Source organism: Lutra lutra, chromosome 16, assembly GCF_902655055.1.
Source record: "Lutra lutra chromosome 16, mLutLut1.2, whole genome shotgun sequence".
NCBI classification, from domain to species: domain Eukaryota; kingdom Metazoa; phylum Chordata; class Mammalia; order Carnivora; family Mustelidae; genus Lutra; species Lutra lutra.
In genome coordinates this window covers 42,864,879-42,880,374 of record NC_062293.1, presented here as the reverse complement: position 1 = coordinate 42,880,374, position 15,496 = coordinate 42,864,879, and the positions used below count along the sequence as shown (strand labels likewise).

Below are 15,496 nucleotides of genomic sequence, written 5' to 3'. Positions count from 1 at the left end.
CACAGCCATCAAGGAGCTGTTGGCTCAGAAGCTATGGAGCAGGGAGTGGGGAGTGCTGCGTGTCCAGCACCGACTGGTCCTGCTCTGCTCCCAGCCCGTGTCTCTCCCTGCCTCAGTGCTCTCTAAGCCATGCTCCCTGTGCCTGCTGCGGGGCCCTGGCTGGGATATCATCATATACTGTAAGTTTGCAATGAGATACTACAGTATAGATGATGTACTAGTCCGGGTCCCCACAGCTCTGGAGCCAGATGAGGAGGGGAGGGGATGCTGCAAACCCACCAGGCTCGCCGCTCAGCCTATCACAGCCTGCTGACCACCAGGACGCTTGGGGATGGCGAGGAAACCGTTACCATTACTGAGTTTAGTAATGGTAACGGTTCTCTTGCTGTACCCAGAATACGTGTCAAGAAGAGAGCTCAGGACCCTGGAGCAGATCACTGGAAGGGAGGGAGACTCCAGCTCAGACAACAGGGTGGGGGTGAGGGAATGGGTTTTCTCTTTCCTGTTCTAAAGAAATAAAGATGAGAACCAGTATGCTTGTCTTTTAACTTTATTAGCATTCGAGCCTGGGGAGAGGGATGGGGAAAGTGACACTATCTCCCTTAGGACCCACAAGTCCTTATGCGTGGCTTTAAGGTAGAGGAACTGAGGGGATAGGAAAAAGCCCTCTCTGCTAAAACTGGCAACTCAGGGAGAAACTCTGGGTTCGATGCCAGCCAGAAGCAGTGTGACATTGTTCCTACCGAAGAGCCAATTTCTAGAGCTAAGCAGCTGGAATCCCAGGCAGAGGCACGACCCCGTAACTGAGCTAAGTTTCTTCCTCCAACAGATGTGGTCAGGCAGGGGCTAGGCAGGCTCACTAAGGCCATGCCAGCCAGTCAGTCCATCAGGCAGTGCCCATGCCTCTCACCAGTCCCCATCCCTGGGCAGGGGCCATCCTGGTCAGTGGCTCCTGCCAGCAGCTTGGGCTGGGATGCCATCGGAGAGGCAGCTGAGGGAGGTCATCTGAGAAGCTTCACAGAGAGCCGCAGCTGAACATCGCAGAGGAAGATGTCCATGAGATCTCGGCCCACCTCCTGTGCAATCTGGGAGATCAAGCGCCCCTTTGGACCAATCAGGATCCTCTGAGGGTGGGGTGAGGGTGAGAAGGTGAGAGAGAGAGAGAGAGAGAGACAAGGCTGCTCTCGGGGCTCCTGAGCAGTGGAGGAAGAACCCTTGCCTAATGCCCTGGTCCTTTCTCCAAGCCTAACCTGGCTTACCACATGAGATTCTTTGAGCACCAGAAGCTTCTGTTCGATCACCAGCTCCCCGCTTGGCCCTTCCTCCCACATCACTGTCCTCTGCACAGGGAGACATCATGATTAGTCAGACGGACCCACATTCCTAGTTCTCCAGGCCCCAGGTGTCCGGTCCTGGGTGCTGTGCCTGGTGAAGAGCCCCCAAATTCCTTCACTGTGCCCACACCTGCTGCACACTGTAGGGAATCTCCTGGGGCAGGTGCTCTAGGAGCTTCTCTCGGATGATGTTGGCACAGATCTCCTCAGGCGTCTGGCTAGTGAGGACTCCACTGTGGAATTCCCAGGGTCCTGGCCGGGCCTGTGCCAGGAGGTATTGCTGTGGGTACAGAGAGGGACAGGTGGGCAGCTCAGTCCCAACCAAGACTTTCCTACTCACTCTCACTACCAGGAGGAACTCCCGAGGCTTGTCTTCACAAGGTAGAAATCAAAGGCCAGGCTCCGGTCAAGGCTAACTGACCTTTAGTGTTTTCACATCCTCTTGGCTTAGGGCTGACAACATGAAGATCTCCTGGAAGTGGGGCCAGCCGATCCTCTGAGGGCCTCCCACAGACTGTGTTTTTGGGCCCTCAGCTGCTGGGTTGGGGCAAGGAGTGCCAGGCTTTGAGGGAAGGGCCTGCCTCATCTTGAGCTTCTTGCCATTGACCACACCTTTGGTAAGGGCTGCTGTGAGCTCCAAAAGAATGGACTTCTGCTTCAGGCAATCTACCTGGGCGTGGAAGATGGGCAGAGGGTGTGCGGTCAGCGAGATGGGCCCCACAGAGGAGAGTAGACCCCTTCATCAAGTAGGTGGTGCTCACCTTGTTCATGACAAGGATGCTAGGGACTTGGGAGAACTGATTCAGGCACTGGAGCACCTGGGGGCTGAGCTGGTTCCGAGTCCACTTGTCTGAGACATCCACAAGGACCACAACTAGAAGTTGGCAGGGTGGGGAGCAGGACAAATATATGACCACTCTCTCCCCACCCCTCCAAAATGTCCATGATATGGGCTCTGGGTCAACCCCCATCCCCCAAACTACCAGGAACAAGAGACCGTGACCATGTAAATTGGGCTTCAGATTCCCCTCATGAATCTAACCCAGATCAGCAGATTCCATGCTCTTCCATGGATCTTCCAACAAAGAAAGCTCCAGATGGTGCCTGAGGGACAGACAAACATAGGTCAGAAAGGGTCTTATGACTGATATACTCCTAATGAGGGATAGGGTATGGTAAGAGGGTTTTCCAGACCTTATGGTGGAATCTCCCCACCTTCTCCTCAACACCTTTCCCTCTACAAACCTGTTTCCATAGCTATTACCTTTTCTGTTTAACAGGGCTGATGAGGCCAGGGGTGTCAAGTAGAATCTAAAATCAGGAAAGAGAGATGCCCACCCCCCAAGATGGAACGATTAGGACTAGCAAGTGAGAGAAAGGCCACCACTGATGTCAGAAAACTGCACCCACTCTAGGACAGGATGACTTCAGATTTTTACCCTTCAGCTTTATTTTAATTCTAGGCAGGATCTAACAGAAAGATGATGACTGTGAATATATGGAAGATTAGGAAGGAGTAAAGAGGGAAATAGATCTTTCTGACTAGAAGCCAGAGGGTGTAAAGTAGAGAGAACTGCACTAGGCCTAATGAAAGAGGAGACCCCCTTCCCTCAGAAAAGTGAATCTCAGGGTGCCCGGGTGGCTCAGTGGGTTAAGCCTCTGCCTTTGGCTCAGGTCATGATCTCAGGGTCCTGGGATCGAGCCCCGCATAGGGCTCTCTGCTCAGTGGGGAGCCTGCTTCCCCCTCTCTCTCTGCCAGCTGCTCTGCCTACTTGTGATCTCTCTCCCTCTCTGTCAAATAAATAAATAAATAAATAAATCTTAAAAAAAAAAAAAAGTGAATCTAAACATTTTGTTCAGGTCTAAATGTAAGGGAGATCCTCTTAAGTTCACCCAATGTCCAGTTTGCTGGACTTCCTCTGAAGTTACCCACCACCTGGGCCTCTTTCTCCGTGATGACCCCCAGAGCTTGGCAGCGAGTGGTGTGCACCTTCTTGGAGACAGGGAACACCTGCCAAAAACAAAGAAGTCCCAACTGAGTTCCCAGATCACTGTGGGACAATTCATGAAGAAACAGAAAAAAGTGACAGATGAAAGGGCGGGGTAGGAGAGGGTGTCAAAGATGCAGCATACTTTCCGACCCAGCAGCTGGTTGGAGAGTGTTGACTTCCCTGCATTTGGGGCACCCAGGATGACGACTCGTAGGACCCGGGGGTTCTCAGGCATGTTGGGATGATGGACCAATAGGAGATCCTGCTCATCTGTGTGTGGGGTAGGGGCAGGAAGGAAGCGACAGGTAATGCAATATGGATCCCCTCTCAGGTACTCAGTCCTACTGGCCCACAAAGGAAATAGGGAATACAAGCTTAGTGTACCAGGTTGAAGCTGAGACCTGGCTTCGAGACTTAGTTTGCCCATTCATTTGTTTATATGATTTTCTCAAATTCTCTAACTTCTCTAAGCTCCTTAGTTTTCTCACCTGTAAAATGGGAGATAATATTAACAATGCCTACTTAAAACCTTCTGACGGTTGGCAATTTTGCAAAAACTATCAACACAATCCCTGGCATTTAATACTCAATTACTGTGTGGAATTGTACTGCGTAGTTGTCCCTGATAAATGTATGTACATGTGTACATGTGTGAAAGCACAGCCAGAACAGATAAAGTCAGAAATCCCTCCAGCTCAGACAATCTCACCCTACTAAGGATGTTATAAAAGCTCTGCAAGCTTTCTCAGTGCTTTTAAGTATTGCATTACCATGACCAGTTTCTGTGTCCAGCCTCGCTACCAGAGTGTAGTCTCTGCTACTTGAGAAACAGAGGGTGCTATTTCCTAGGTGTAACTCAGTCTCTTGACAAGGAGATGGGGCACTTATTGGATCCAGTTCGCTTCCCACTTCGGGACAGAGAGCCACAATTCTGCCCTGCCCGTGTCCCTTCAATCTCCTGCTCTTTGTGAGCGTCTCTGATTGTGACCACATCGGTTCCCTCTGGCTCCCAACTCTTAGAACGTGGTATCTCTCTCCTGTGAGATACTCCAAGGCTCGCCTTTCTCTCGGGGCCTCTAGATCGTTTTCCATAATATAGAACCAAAGATGATATCCCCAGGGACTGAGGAGTTTCCCCGACCCAGAAGTTTCACGTTTTCGCTAAAACGGTGACAGTCCGGGATGAGCCTATCTGGGTGCTTTACCTCTGTGCATAGACACGCCGGGAGGGTGAGAAGTCAACGAACTGTCTGGCTGAGAGAGTCCAAGGAAACGGTCCAAGGCTGAGCTCTGGCCATAACGGTGAGAGGCAGAGGACAGGCGGGGACCAGAGAAGGCGGCGCCCGCGAAACAGGACACGCACCTCCGCTGACAGTCAAAGAGCGAGGAGAGCTGGACCCCCCGCTCCCTCGCGGCATTGGTGCCTAACTGCCGGACCCCTGACACCCCCCAAAACAGCGTAGCCACGCGACGGCTGGGAGCAGCCATTACAGCCGCAAGGCACTCCGGGAACTGACCAGGAACTCACCTACGATTGGATAGGGCGGTGGAAAAGCGAACGAGCGGAATGCTAGATTGACCCAGAGTGCGGAAATACAGATGATGTTGGAGGTGGGCTGGGGGAGAAACTGCTCCGGAGACTGACCAAGGCTAAGGGAAAGGAAAAATGTGTATTTAGAGTTTCCGTGGACATAATGATCCTTTTGGACTCCCATAAATATCCTGTTTTCTTCGCCTCCTGCCGAAGTTTTATAAAAGGCCCTTCGAGCCCTGAGAGACTACAGCTCCCATGAGGACAAGCGGCAGAAATTTTTCTCTTAGCTTCTGACTTCTCCCAGCTGGAGAAACGAATGCACCGAAGGAGGGAAGGTCCTGAGAACCGGAATGGGTGCCTTATTAGTTCTCTCTGGTTTCAGGCTTGCAGGTTCTCTCCCAGTATCTCCCTGGCTTGTATTAGCGGTGGGCTGCGTTTTCCGACAGTCTGCACCTTTGCTTTATGTGAGCCTCCTGTAGGGAGTACTCCCTGGGTCGGTGTTCCTGAGGAGCAGTAGACCCGATTTCCCATTTATGAACCTCCGTTACTATCTTCTCCCTAAGGCCATTCCTTTCTGAGGAAAAACCAGAGGCTCTGTAAAGGGAGGAGAAGCTGCGTAGTGAGCTACAGTCCCCCCAGATTGCCTTAGCGGCCTGCGGAGCTTGATGTATCTTAGTCGTTTTGCGCCTTTAACCCTTAATCATCCTTGAAGTCTCTCAGTCACACTCTTGAAATTGAGAGAGAAATGTTGCAGTTGTTGGAGAAATGGGGATTTATTCATATGCTGTGTACAGGCCGTATCCAGGTGATGGGGATGCGTGAATTAAGAAAATGGACAAAAATCCCTGTTACAGGACTTGTGTCCTGGAGGCCGTGTGTGTGTGTGTGTGTGTGTGTGTGTGTGAGAGAGAGAGAGAGAGAGAGACAGAGACAGAGACAGAGACAGAGACACCTGACAGGAATAGTTCAGGTAGCATGGTCTGGGTGATAAACCTAAAGACAGAATGAAAGATGGGGCGACTGTCTGGTTCAGATGCGGCACCTGATCTCAGGCTTGTGAATTTGAGCCCAGTGTTGGGTTGGGTGTAGAGCTTACTTAAAAGAGAGAGAGGGGGGGACGCCTGGGTGGCTCAGTTGGTTAAGCAGCTGCCTTCGGCTCAGGTCATGATCCCAGCGTCCTGGGATCGAGTCCCGCATCGGGCTCCTTGCTCAGCAGGGAGCCTGCTTCTCCCTCTGCCTCTGCCTGCCATTCTGTCTGCCTGTGCTCGCTCTCTCTCCCTCTCTCTCTGACAAATAAACAAAATCTTAAAAAAAAAAAAAAAAGAAAGATCACCATATGAATATTTGGGACGCCTGGGTGGCTCAGTTGGTTGGGCAGCTGCCTTCGGCTCAGGTCATGATCCCAGCGTCCTGGGATCGAGTCCCACATCGGGCTCCTTGCTTGGCGGGGAGCCTGCTTCTCCCTCTGCCTCTGCCTGCCATTCTGTCTGCCTGTGCTCACTCGCTCTCCTCTCTCTCTGACAAATAAATAAAATCTTTAAAAAAAAAAAAAAAGAGAGAGAGAGAGGGGTGCCTGGATGGCTCAGTCAGTTAAGTGTGTGCCTTCAGCTCAGGTCATGATCCCACGGTCCTGAGATGGAGCCCTCTATGGGTCTCCCTGTTTAGTGGGAGGCCTGCTTCTCTCTCTCCCTCTACCTGCTGCTCCCCGTGCTTTGCTCTATCTCTCTCTCTCTCAAATACATAAAATCTTTAAAATAGAGCGAGAATGAGAGGAGAGGTAATTGAGAAAAGCCAGGGGAAAAAATATATATGCATCTTTCCAGGGGAGCAGAGCAAAAGGGAGTGGTAACAGAAGAGGGGGAGATTTTCTTTTCTTTTTTAAGATCAAAGATTTTTTTTTAAAGATTTTATTTATTTATTTGACAGAGAGAGATCACAAGTAGGCAGAGAGGCAGGCAGAGAGAGAGGAAGGGAAGCAAAGCAGGCTCCCTGCTGAGCAGAGAGCCCGATGCGGGACTCGATCCCAGGACCCCGAGATCATGACCTGAGCCGAAGGCAGCGGCTTAACCCACTGAGCCACCCAGGCGCCCAAGATCAAAGATTTTTGTTTGCTCATGGCAATGACCAGGTAGAGAGGAGAAAATTGTTGTATAGGACAGAGAGGGGAGAATTATTGGGAGGATGGAACCAACTGACTGGGCTGCTGTTGGAGTGGAGGCTGAGTGTCCAGAATAGCTCTGAGTGACACAAGATTGACAGAGACTGGGCATCTAAATGCACTGATGGTTTGCAAATGGCTCCAGGCTCCAGCTTTCAGTCTGCCTGCTCTATTAGCGGAAGAAACAACCTTTCTGGAACATGATATTCTGGATGTTCTTTGGGCATATGGGTGCCCAAAGAACAAAATACCACTTAATACAGGGCAGCTGGCAACCAGAAAAATATGAATCTTGCGTGGAGAGTAAGGTGAAATGCCATTTCAACTGTAATTTGGTTGATGGGCAATTTCAGGTTAAATGGTGTCTGAAGAGCTTAATTAAATAAATGCAAAATCACCCAAAGGACACATACCAAGTACTACAGCATTGGCAATAGAGAACACCTTGGAAGAATCCCTGGGATAACACAAAAACTTGGGGGAAATGTGTCAAAGTGCTTTGTTAATTCTCTTCTTTCCCCCAGATTTTCCCTCAAAGGATATTGTATGGAAATGTATTTTGTGAGATTAGGAGAGGCTAATCAAATGAAATAGACTGAGCCGGTTCGTATGTCAACTTCCCACTTAGCTGTGCGAGTTTGGACAAGTTATTTCAACTTTCCAAATGTCAGTTTTGTCATCTGTAAAATGAAGAAGAAAATGATAAACACGTCTACCTAATACCATGTGTTCATTTGAATCTAGGATTTAGAACAATGGAGGATTTAGAACAATGGAGGCTCTCAATAAATGTCCTTATCTTAAAGCTAATTGTTTTAATCTTTCTTTTCTATAGAGACAATTTCTCTCTGTACTGTATTCCTCTCATCAGCATTTATTTAAAAAATACTTGATCGGGGCGCCTGGGTGGCTCAGTGGGTTGAGCCACTGCCTTCGGCTCAGGTCATGATCTCAGGGTACTGGGATCGAGTCCCGCATCGGGCTCTCTGCTCGGCAGGGAGCCTGCTTCCCTCTCTCTCTCTCTCTGCCTGCCTCTCTGTCTACTTGTGATCTCTCTCTGTCAAATCAATAAATTAAAAAAAAAATCTTAAAAAAAAAAAAATACTTGATCTCCGGATGCCTGGGTAGCTTAGTGGGTTAAGTGTATGCCTTCCTCTCAGGTCATGGTCCCAGGGTCCCGGGATAGAGCCCTGCCTTGGGCTCCCTGCTCCATGAGGAGTCCGCTTCTTCCTCTCCCTCTGCCTTCCCACCCTGGCTTTTTTTTTTTTTTTTTAAGATTTTATTTATTTGGGGCGCCTGGGTGGCTCAGTGGGTTAAGCCTCTGCCTTCGGCTCAGGTCACGATCTCAGGGTCCTGGGATCAAGCCCCACATCGGGCTCTCTGCTCAACACTGAGCCTGCTTCCTCCTCTCTCTGCCTGCCTCTCTGCCTACTTGTGATCTCTCTCTCTCTGTCAAATAAATAAAATCTTTAAAAAAAAAAGAATTAAAAAAATTTATTTATTTATTTGATAGAGAGAGATCACAAATAGGCAGAGAGGCAGGCAGAGAGAGAGGGGGGAAGCAGTCTCCCTTCTGAGCAGAGAGGCCAACGTGGGGCTTGATCCCAGGACCCTGAGATCACGACCTGAGCTGAAGGCAGAGGCTTAACCCACTGAGCCACCGAGGCGCCCCCCCCCCCATTTTAAAAGATTTTATTTTTGGAGCGCCTGGGTGGCTCAGTCATTAAGTGGCTGTCTTTTCTCTGGTCAAGGTTCTAGGTTCCTAGGATCGAGTCCTGCATCGGTCTCCCTGCTCAGTGGGGAGCCTGCTTCTCCCCCTCCCTCTTCCTGTTGCTCCCCCTACTTGTGGGCTCTCTCTGTGTGTGTCTCTGTCAAATAAGTAAATAAAACCTTAAAAAAAATAAAGATTTTATTTATTTGTTTGAGATCGAGGGAGAGCCATCCCTCTTCCCGTCATTTCTTGAATATACCAAGCTCATTTCTGCCCCAAGGCCTTTATATCTGCTACTCCTGCCTCCTATGTTCTAGATTTGGCTTCTGCTTCCTATTCAGGTCTCAGCTTAAATGTCCTTTTCTCACAGCATTTATCACTACCTGCAATGATTTTCTTGCATGCCTGAAATGCTATAGGAGCATCGTCAAGAGTCTTCACAGTCCCTTACCAACCCCTCATGGCCCCAATCTGAACAAGTCCCTCCCTTGCTTCACTCTCCTCAGAAAAAAGTGTAAAGTAACGTGGCTCTGGCTTACTTTGCTAGATTCCTCTCTCTTTGTTTTGCTTTTTTTAAAAGTTTATTTATTTTTAGTAATCTCTACATTCAACGTGGGACTCTTTGGACTGAGTCAGCCACACACCTCCGCTAGTCACAACTCTTGTCATTCCTCTTTTTCAGCTTAACTGAATTTTTTTTCAGTCTCCCAATTGCCTGGTATTCTTTCCCACTTCCAGGTGTCTCCTTTTGTCGTTCCTTCCATGACTGATTAAATTCTGAGGATGCTTATTTTTTTCTTCCCCTCCTTTGATAAGACAGTTTATAATATCTTGATTGAGCACAAAGATTATTGAGCCAGGGGTGCCTAGGTGGCTCAGAGGGTTAAGCCTCTGCCTTCAGCTCGGGTCATGATCTCAGGGTCCTGGGATAGAGCCCCACATTGGGCTCTCTGCTCAGCAGGGAGCCTGCTTCCCCCTCTCTCTGCCTGCTTGTGATCTCTCTCTCTCTCTCTCTGTCAAATAAATAAATAAAATCTTAAAAAAAAAATTATTGAGCCAGATATCCTGGGTTTGATTTTCAGTTCCATTATTTACTGTGTGACCAGGGCAAGTTCTCTCTCCTTCAATTTCCTTATCTATAAAATAGGGATAGGGATGTGATGATGAAAAGAACTGATATGTATAAAGGACTTAGAACAGTGCTTGACACATAATAAATGTTATTCAAGTGTTTGTTGTTGTTATTAGATGTCCCCTACTAGACTGTAAGTTCTATGGAGTCAAGGACAATACATATTACTCACTGCTGTATCTCCAACACCTACAACAGTGTCTAACACATCATGGGTACTCGTTAAATTTTTGTTCAGTGAGTGAATAAATTATATCTTTCTATAGGTAGATTGGCATACCTTTGTGGTGTCAACATGGCTGCAGCATCTTGTTCTCACATCTGGTTTTAGTTGGAAAGAGCAATAGATTTCCCCTGAAGGAACATTCTCCATGTGCATTTTGGCTCTGACGGGGTTACATGCCCATTCCTGAAACAATGATTGTAGCTTAGAGAATGTTATGTGCTGAATGACTTAGGTCTGGGTTATGTAAATGTGTTCTATGCCTAGAGTGACCTCATCCAAATCACAGGGTCTGAAAATGGAGTAGGGATGGTTCTCTGAATGATTATCATCGGATGTAGTGTATTGCTACTTGGCAGGAAAAAAAAAGTCTGCGGTTCTGCCCTTGGTAAGAAATTCAAGTAGTTTGGGGTGCCTGGCTGGCTGGACTCTTGATTATGAGTTTGAGCCCCACATTGGGTGTAGAGTTTTTAAAGATTTTATTTATTTATTTATTTGACAGAGAGAGAGAGAGACACCGTGAGAGAGGAAAAACAAGCAGGGGGTGTAGGAGAGGGAGAAACAGGCTTCCTGTTGAGCAGGGAGCCCAATGTGGGGCTTGATCCTAGAACCCTAGGATTGTGACCTGAGCCGAAGGCAGACACTTAACGACTGAGCCACTCAGGCGCTCTGTAGAGATTACTTAAAAGTAAATAAATAAATGAGCTTAATAAATAAATCCATATAAAAAAAGAAATTCAAGTAGGGAAATGGTTCAGGAGACCCGTATGGTTCATGTATGCTGTCGGGGCACCTGCCTGGCTCAGTTGGAAGAATGTGCAACTCTTGATCTTGGGGTCATGAGTTCGGGCCCTACACTGGGTATAGAGATTCCTTTAATAAATAAATAAACAAAACAAAAAAGATATGTCATCATCATGTAGATTCCAACAGAGGACTTCATGTGGTGGTAGAATTAGGAAGATACAGTTCCTGGAAACTTCGGGGTCAGCTTTAGCTTTTTTTTTTTTTAAACACATCCATTCATCTGAACATAGTATCAATATTAATTCTTCCTTCCTCTGGCTCTTAGATTTCCCTATGGTGCCAAATGTGTTCTGGTTCCAAAGGGTAATACTTTTGCAAGTAAAGACAACTCTTCCAAGTCAGGAGCTAGCTTATGGGTAGCTAGCTAACCCTACTCTGTCAGCAGTTGCATCTTACTCTATGTATGTCAAGAGATTGGGAGGCACTTCATATATGAGGCAAGCACCTTTGTGTAGATTTGCTTTTCTGGGAACTGAATTATGCTATCTGTACAGTGTTTTCCCACAGCAACATATAGCTATGTATGTAAAAGTCACATGCATCTGGTAAGTAAAAAATCCTTCAGTTCCTAGGTGCCTTCATTTCTTAGTGACTTGAGAATTCCATTATATGTATTTTTAAAAAGACTTATTTATTTTAGAGAGAGGGGGGAGAATGAGCAGGAGGGACAGAGGGAGAGAGAGAGAGAAAGAATCTCAGTCAGACTCCATGCTGAGTGTGGAGCCCCATGAGGATCTCGATCTCACGATCCTGAGATCACGACCTAGCTAAAACCAAGAGTCACACGTTTAACTGACTGCACCACCCAGGCGCCCCTATATGCATTTTTAATTAATAATCTGTAATAAATAATACTAGTGACACTCCATTTTTAGCATTCTCAAACTTTACTGTTGGGCCTATTCTTGCTTCTTTCCAAAAGGAGGGAAAAACTTCCTTAATCTTAGGAGTTTAAACATTCATATCAGATCCTGGCATTAGGAGTAGCTTTTGCTTTCCCCAAAAGTACAAAGAATTTAACACCTTTCACAGAAAGAATGGAACTGCTCCCCGCCTTCCCCTTCTCTTTGATCTTCTTTTGCCTTACATTATATCTTGGTTCCTAGATTTCCAAACTCTGAACTGTAGAGGGAAGACTGGGCTGGAGATGGGATGGGGGTCATGGTTATAAGGAGAGAGTTTATTCCTGTGTCTCCTCTTCCTTTCTACTGCAGTGCACTGCCCTCCGCTGTCAAGTATGTAGTGAATTTCCAAGATTCAATTAAGCCTAGTCTGTTGTTTGGCTATGCCAAGGCAGCACAGTGGTCTAGGAGCTGATGGTTGGGTTTCCATGGGCTAAAGGTCTAGTTTTTGTTTAACAGTTTGCACAAGGGCCAGGCTTCATAGTGAGAGCTGGAAAGTAGGGGACTATTAGCCTTCAGGTCCCTCGATGGCACATATGAGATGCCTAGAACATTTTTGTCCAATAAACGGTATGCGCTTGATAAACAGACTGAATTTAGCAGTGTCCCAAGGAAGTTTTAGTGCGGTCACCGCCTTGCCAAGATCCTTGGGACTTCTGAGCACCTCCTGGCCCGTAGTATATTCTGGGATGTAAAAGCTGCCTCTTATACCATTAGCCCCAGTGTATTCTAGATGTGATCGTCTTCTTGAAAGAAATCCCAAGTTCGGGGCTCTTGGGTGGCTCAGTGGGTTAAAGCCTCTGCCTTCGGCTCGGGTCATGATCACAGAGTCCAGCGATCGAGCCCCACATCGGGCTCTCTGCTCAGCAGGGAGCCTGCTTCCTCCTTTCTCTCTCTGCCTGCCTCTCTGCCTACTTGTGATCTCTGTTTGTCAAATAAATAAATAAAATCTTAAAAAAAAAAAAAAAGAAATCCCAAGTTCATTATCAGTCACCTCAGAGCACCTGCATTCAGGCCTTTAAGTGTAAGTAGGATCTAGAATCTTAAAAGTGTCCTTATGTCTATGGTTCCTTACGAGCATCGCGGTTCAAGCGTTAGTAACCTAGGCAAGGTAATCTAGAGGCCTTGGACCTGGGGTCAGCCGCCACAGCCTGTAAGCCTAACCAGCAGCCATGTCCACCTGAGACCCGGGGGTCCAGGGCATCAGGCACTGAAGAAGACGCCTCGGCGCGGGCTGCGCAAGCGCAGGCGTCCGTAGAGGGCCCCGGCACTCCAGGCTGCGCAGGCGCATGAGCTGCTCCCGGCGAGTCCCGACGGCGGCGGCGGCTACTGAGGGGCCGGGCGTGGAGCAGCGGTGGCGGCGGCGGGCGGCAACGGAGCAGCCATGAGGGCCGGGCCCAGTCACCGACAGTGAGTAATGGTGGAAGAGGGGTGGGCGGCGGGAGAGAAGAGGGGTGGCCTGGTGGAAGGATACCTCGACTTGGCTGGGGGGTGGGCTCTGTCTGTCGGAGGCGAAGGGGCGTGGGGGAGGGACAGTTTGAGGTGACGATGGGAGAATTTGGGGCATAGGTGGCCGGATTGCCCGCGCCAGGACTGGACAGCTTGGCGGAGGGAAGGAGGTGAGTGCTGCAGAGTGAAGGAGTCCACGCCAGGGGCAGTGTCCCGCGCTTCTCCGTTTGTCATCGTCCCTTCCCCCAGGAGCTTTCGGTCGCCTCTCCCTTTCCGCTTCTTTCAGAGAATGGTTGCGGGGGGAGGGTGGTGGAGGATGAAAGCCCTGCCGGAGCTGAAGAAGCTAACTCTGATCCGGGCAGGCAAGGGCCGGTCGCCCGGAGTCATGGGCTTTTCTGGGTGGAGGATGGGAGTCAGGAGCCCTCCGTTTAAAGCTGGGAGGGATCTAGAGAAAAAAGCTAGGGGCTTAGAGTCTGACAGGTTCGAAACCACGTCCACCATTGATAAAGCTGATAGATAACCTTGGGCAGGTCCCACTTAACCTTTCTGAACCTCTGAAAGATGCAGTGGTTCAGTGGGCTATTTCAAGGATCTTGTATGTGATTGAGATTGTGTATGAAAACTGTGAATTGTAGGTGCTATGCCGATGGTACTGTATCACCAGCAATATTACCTTACCGTCATTAGTAGAATGATTGATTTCTTTGTCAAGGCGGAGCATATTGTTTGTAAAACCCCAGTAGGCACATATGTCCGTTCTACGTAGGCTCGGTAGATCATGTGCAAAAAATACCAGTTTGTGATGTGACTAATTATCCATCAGACTTGTGTAGGAAAAATACCATACTCTTGGGCATTTTTACAAATGGTGTGTAGCTCCTACTCAAGAGGAAGGAAATAGAGAATGGAGGGCCAATCTGTTAAATGCTTTCAGAACATAGCTCACTCACGTCGCTTGACTTGTAACACAGCTGGTACCAATGTGCTTTATTAAGAGTGGAGAAAACTAGTTTGCTTGACTTGTAACACAGCTGGTACCAATGTGCTTTATTAAGAGTGGAGAAAACTAGTTTGACACAAGCTGGGAGGGCTGCACAATGAGGGATGTGCAAATACAATTTGTTATTTTTAAATTGTGAAAAAGTTTTCTTTTGCAAAGGAGTTTCTGGCTGCCCTAGGGCCCAGTCTCTATTTTGGAGGTCAGATAAGCGTATAGCAGCTTTTCAGCTCCCACTTTTTGTTATCCTGCCTATGGAACCTCCAGGGTGGAGTGTCTCTCGGAGAAAGACAGAAGCAGCTGTGCTAGAGCCCAAGAGGTGGCTGGTTCTTTTCTGAGAGGCTGAAGGAGCACTCCTGAGGTTTTGTTGTTTTTCTTGTTGTTATTTAGGGTAGACAAAGCAGTGGACAGAGTTAGATCTTGTGCTTCTAGAGAGAAAAAATGGCTTTCTAGCCACAGCTTTTGGAAGAGGTGAAACTTCTTTCGAAAGGACAGAAGGAGACGGATACTTCAGCTTTTCTGGCTATGAAGATTGATTGAAAGCTTGAAATGGCGAGGCTTTTTGGAAATTAGTGATTTGTCTTTCGTTTGAGCAAAGGTAGGGAGTGGCTGTACTAGATCCTTGAAGATTCACAGATAAGAATAGTGAATAATTTTATAGGAATGGGGGAAATGAACCCTAATTGTCTTTAACTTCTTCTGGTAGAACTAGAACGTGTTTTACCTCTCTTTCATGGAAATGCACAGTATATATTACTTTTAATTTTTTGCTCTAGTTCTTTGGCTCTTCCAATGAGTATCCATAACACCGATTATTTTTTGTTTGTTTTTGTTTTAGAGGGTAGTTTTTTAAAAAAAGCACTTGTTACTCTTGTCATAGGTCATTTACAGAGTACAAATTTCTTCTGTTTTTGACTTACACACGAAGATGAAGTAGAGGTATAAAATGTTAGAGCTGGCCTAGCTGTCCTATTTTATTTTAATAATTGGGCATTTATTTTTAATTTTGGTAATGTATTTTTCCCTCTACTGGAAATTTCCATTGGTTCAAACAAGTCCATAATGCTGTCTGTGTTATGTTAAAATGATAAAGGTTTGTTCAGCTGTGATGAGAATTTCCTGTCCTTCTCTCTGTTCTTTTTCCTATTTGTGGTTATTTTTATGTAGTAGATGACTGTGACCAAAAGGAGAGGCTTCCCCTGGGGAAGAGAAAAGGCATGGTCAGTGCTTTGATTAACTGTTGTTTGATCAGTCTGTC

The 15,496-nt window shown here is 47.6% G+C and overlaps 2 protein-coding genes across 3 annotated transcripts in view; one reads left to right on the top strand and one right to left on the bottom strand.

Annotated features, from left to right (window-relative positions):
• Positions 1–530: 530 nt before the first annotated feature.
• On the bottom strand, positions 531–4,829 carry ERAL1 (Era like 12S mitochondrial rRNA chaperone 1). The gene is made up of 10 exons (XM_047708794.1): positions 4,531–4,829; positions 3,468–3,595; positions 3,268–3,345; positions 2,599–2,645; positions 2,377–2,438; positions 2,096–2,208; positions 1,756–2,004; positions 1,465–1,614; positions 1,260–1,340; positions 531–1,124 (listed from the first exon to the last, which is right to left on the bottom strand). Exons 1-10 carry the CDS (start codon positions 4,811–4,813, stop codon positions 1,002–1,004), a joined length of 1,314 nt encoding a protein of 437 aa, XP_047564750.1. The 5' UTR covers positions 4,814–4,829; the 3' UTR covers positions 531–1,001.
• An 8,234-nt stretch (positions 4,830–13,063) lies between these two features.
• FAM222B (family with sequence similarity 222 member B) overlaps positions 13,064–15,496 on the top strand; it is an 83,748-nt gene continuing 81,315 nt past the window's right edge. Inside the window, exon 1 of one of the 2 annotated variants that reach the window (XM_047707449.1) lies at positions 13,064–13,202. The gene's annotated coding sequence lies outside the window, so the exon portion shown is untranslated. The remainder of the gene's footprint in view (positions 13,203–15,496) is intronic. The other variant, XM_047707451.1, reaches the window with a different exon arrangement.

What these genes read in the sequence shown, in the direction of transcription:
- ERAL1 (XM_047708794.1), bottom strand. Translation starts at nt 4,813, where the DNA reads ATGGCTGCTCCCAGCCGTCGCGTGGCTACGCTGTTTTGGGGGGTGTCA. An exon ending in CGGAGAAAGAGGCCCAGGTG is followed by an intron (nt 2,646 to 3,267) that starts GTGGGTAACTTC and finishes TCCTGATTTTAG; the next exon opens with ATTCTACTTGACACCCCTGG. An exon ending in AGCCCTGTTAAACAGAAAAG is followed by an intron (nt 2,439 to 2,598) that starts GTAATAGCTATG and finishes TCTGTCCCTCAG; the next exon opens with GCACCATCTGGAGCTTTCTT.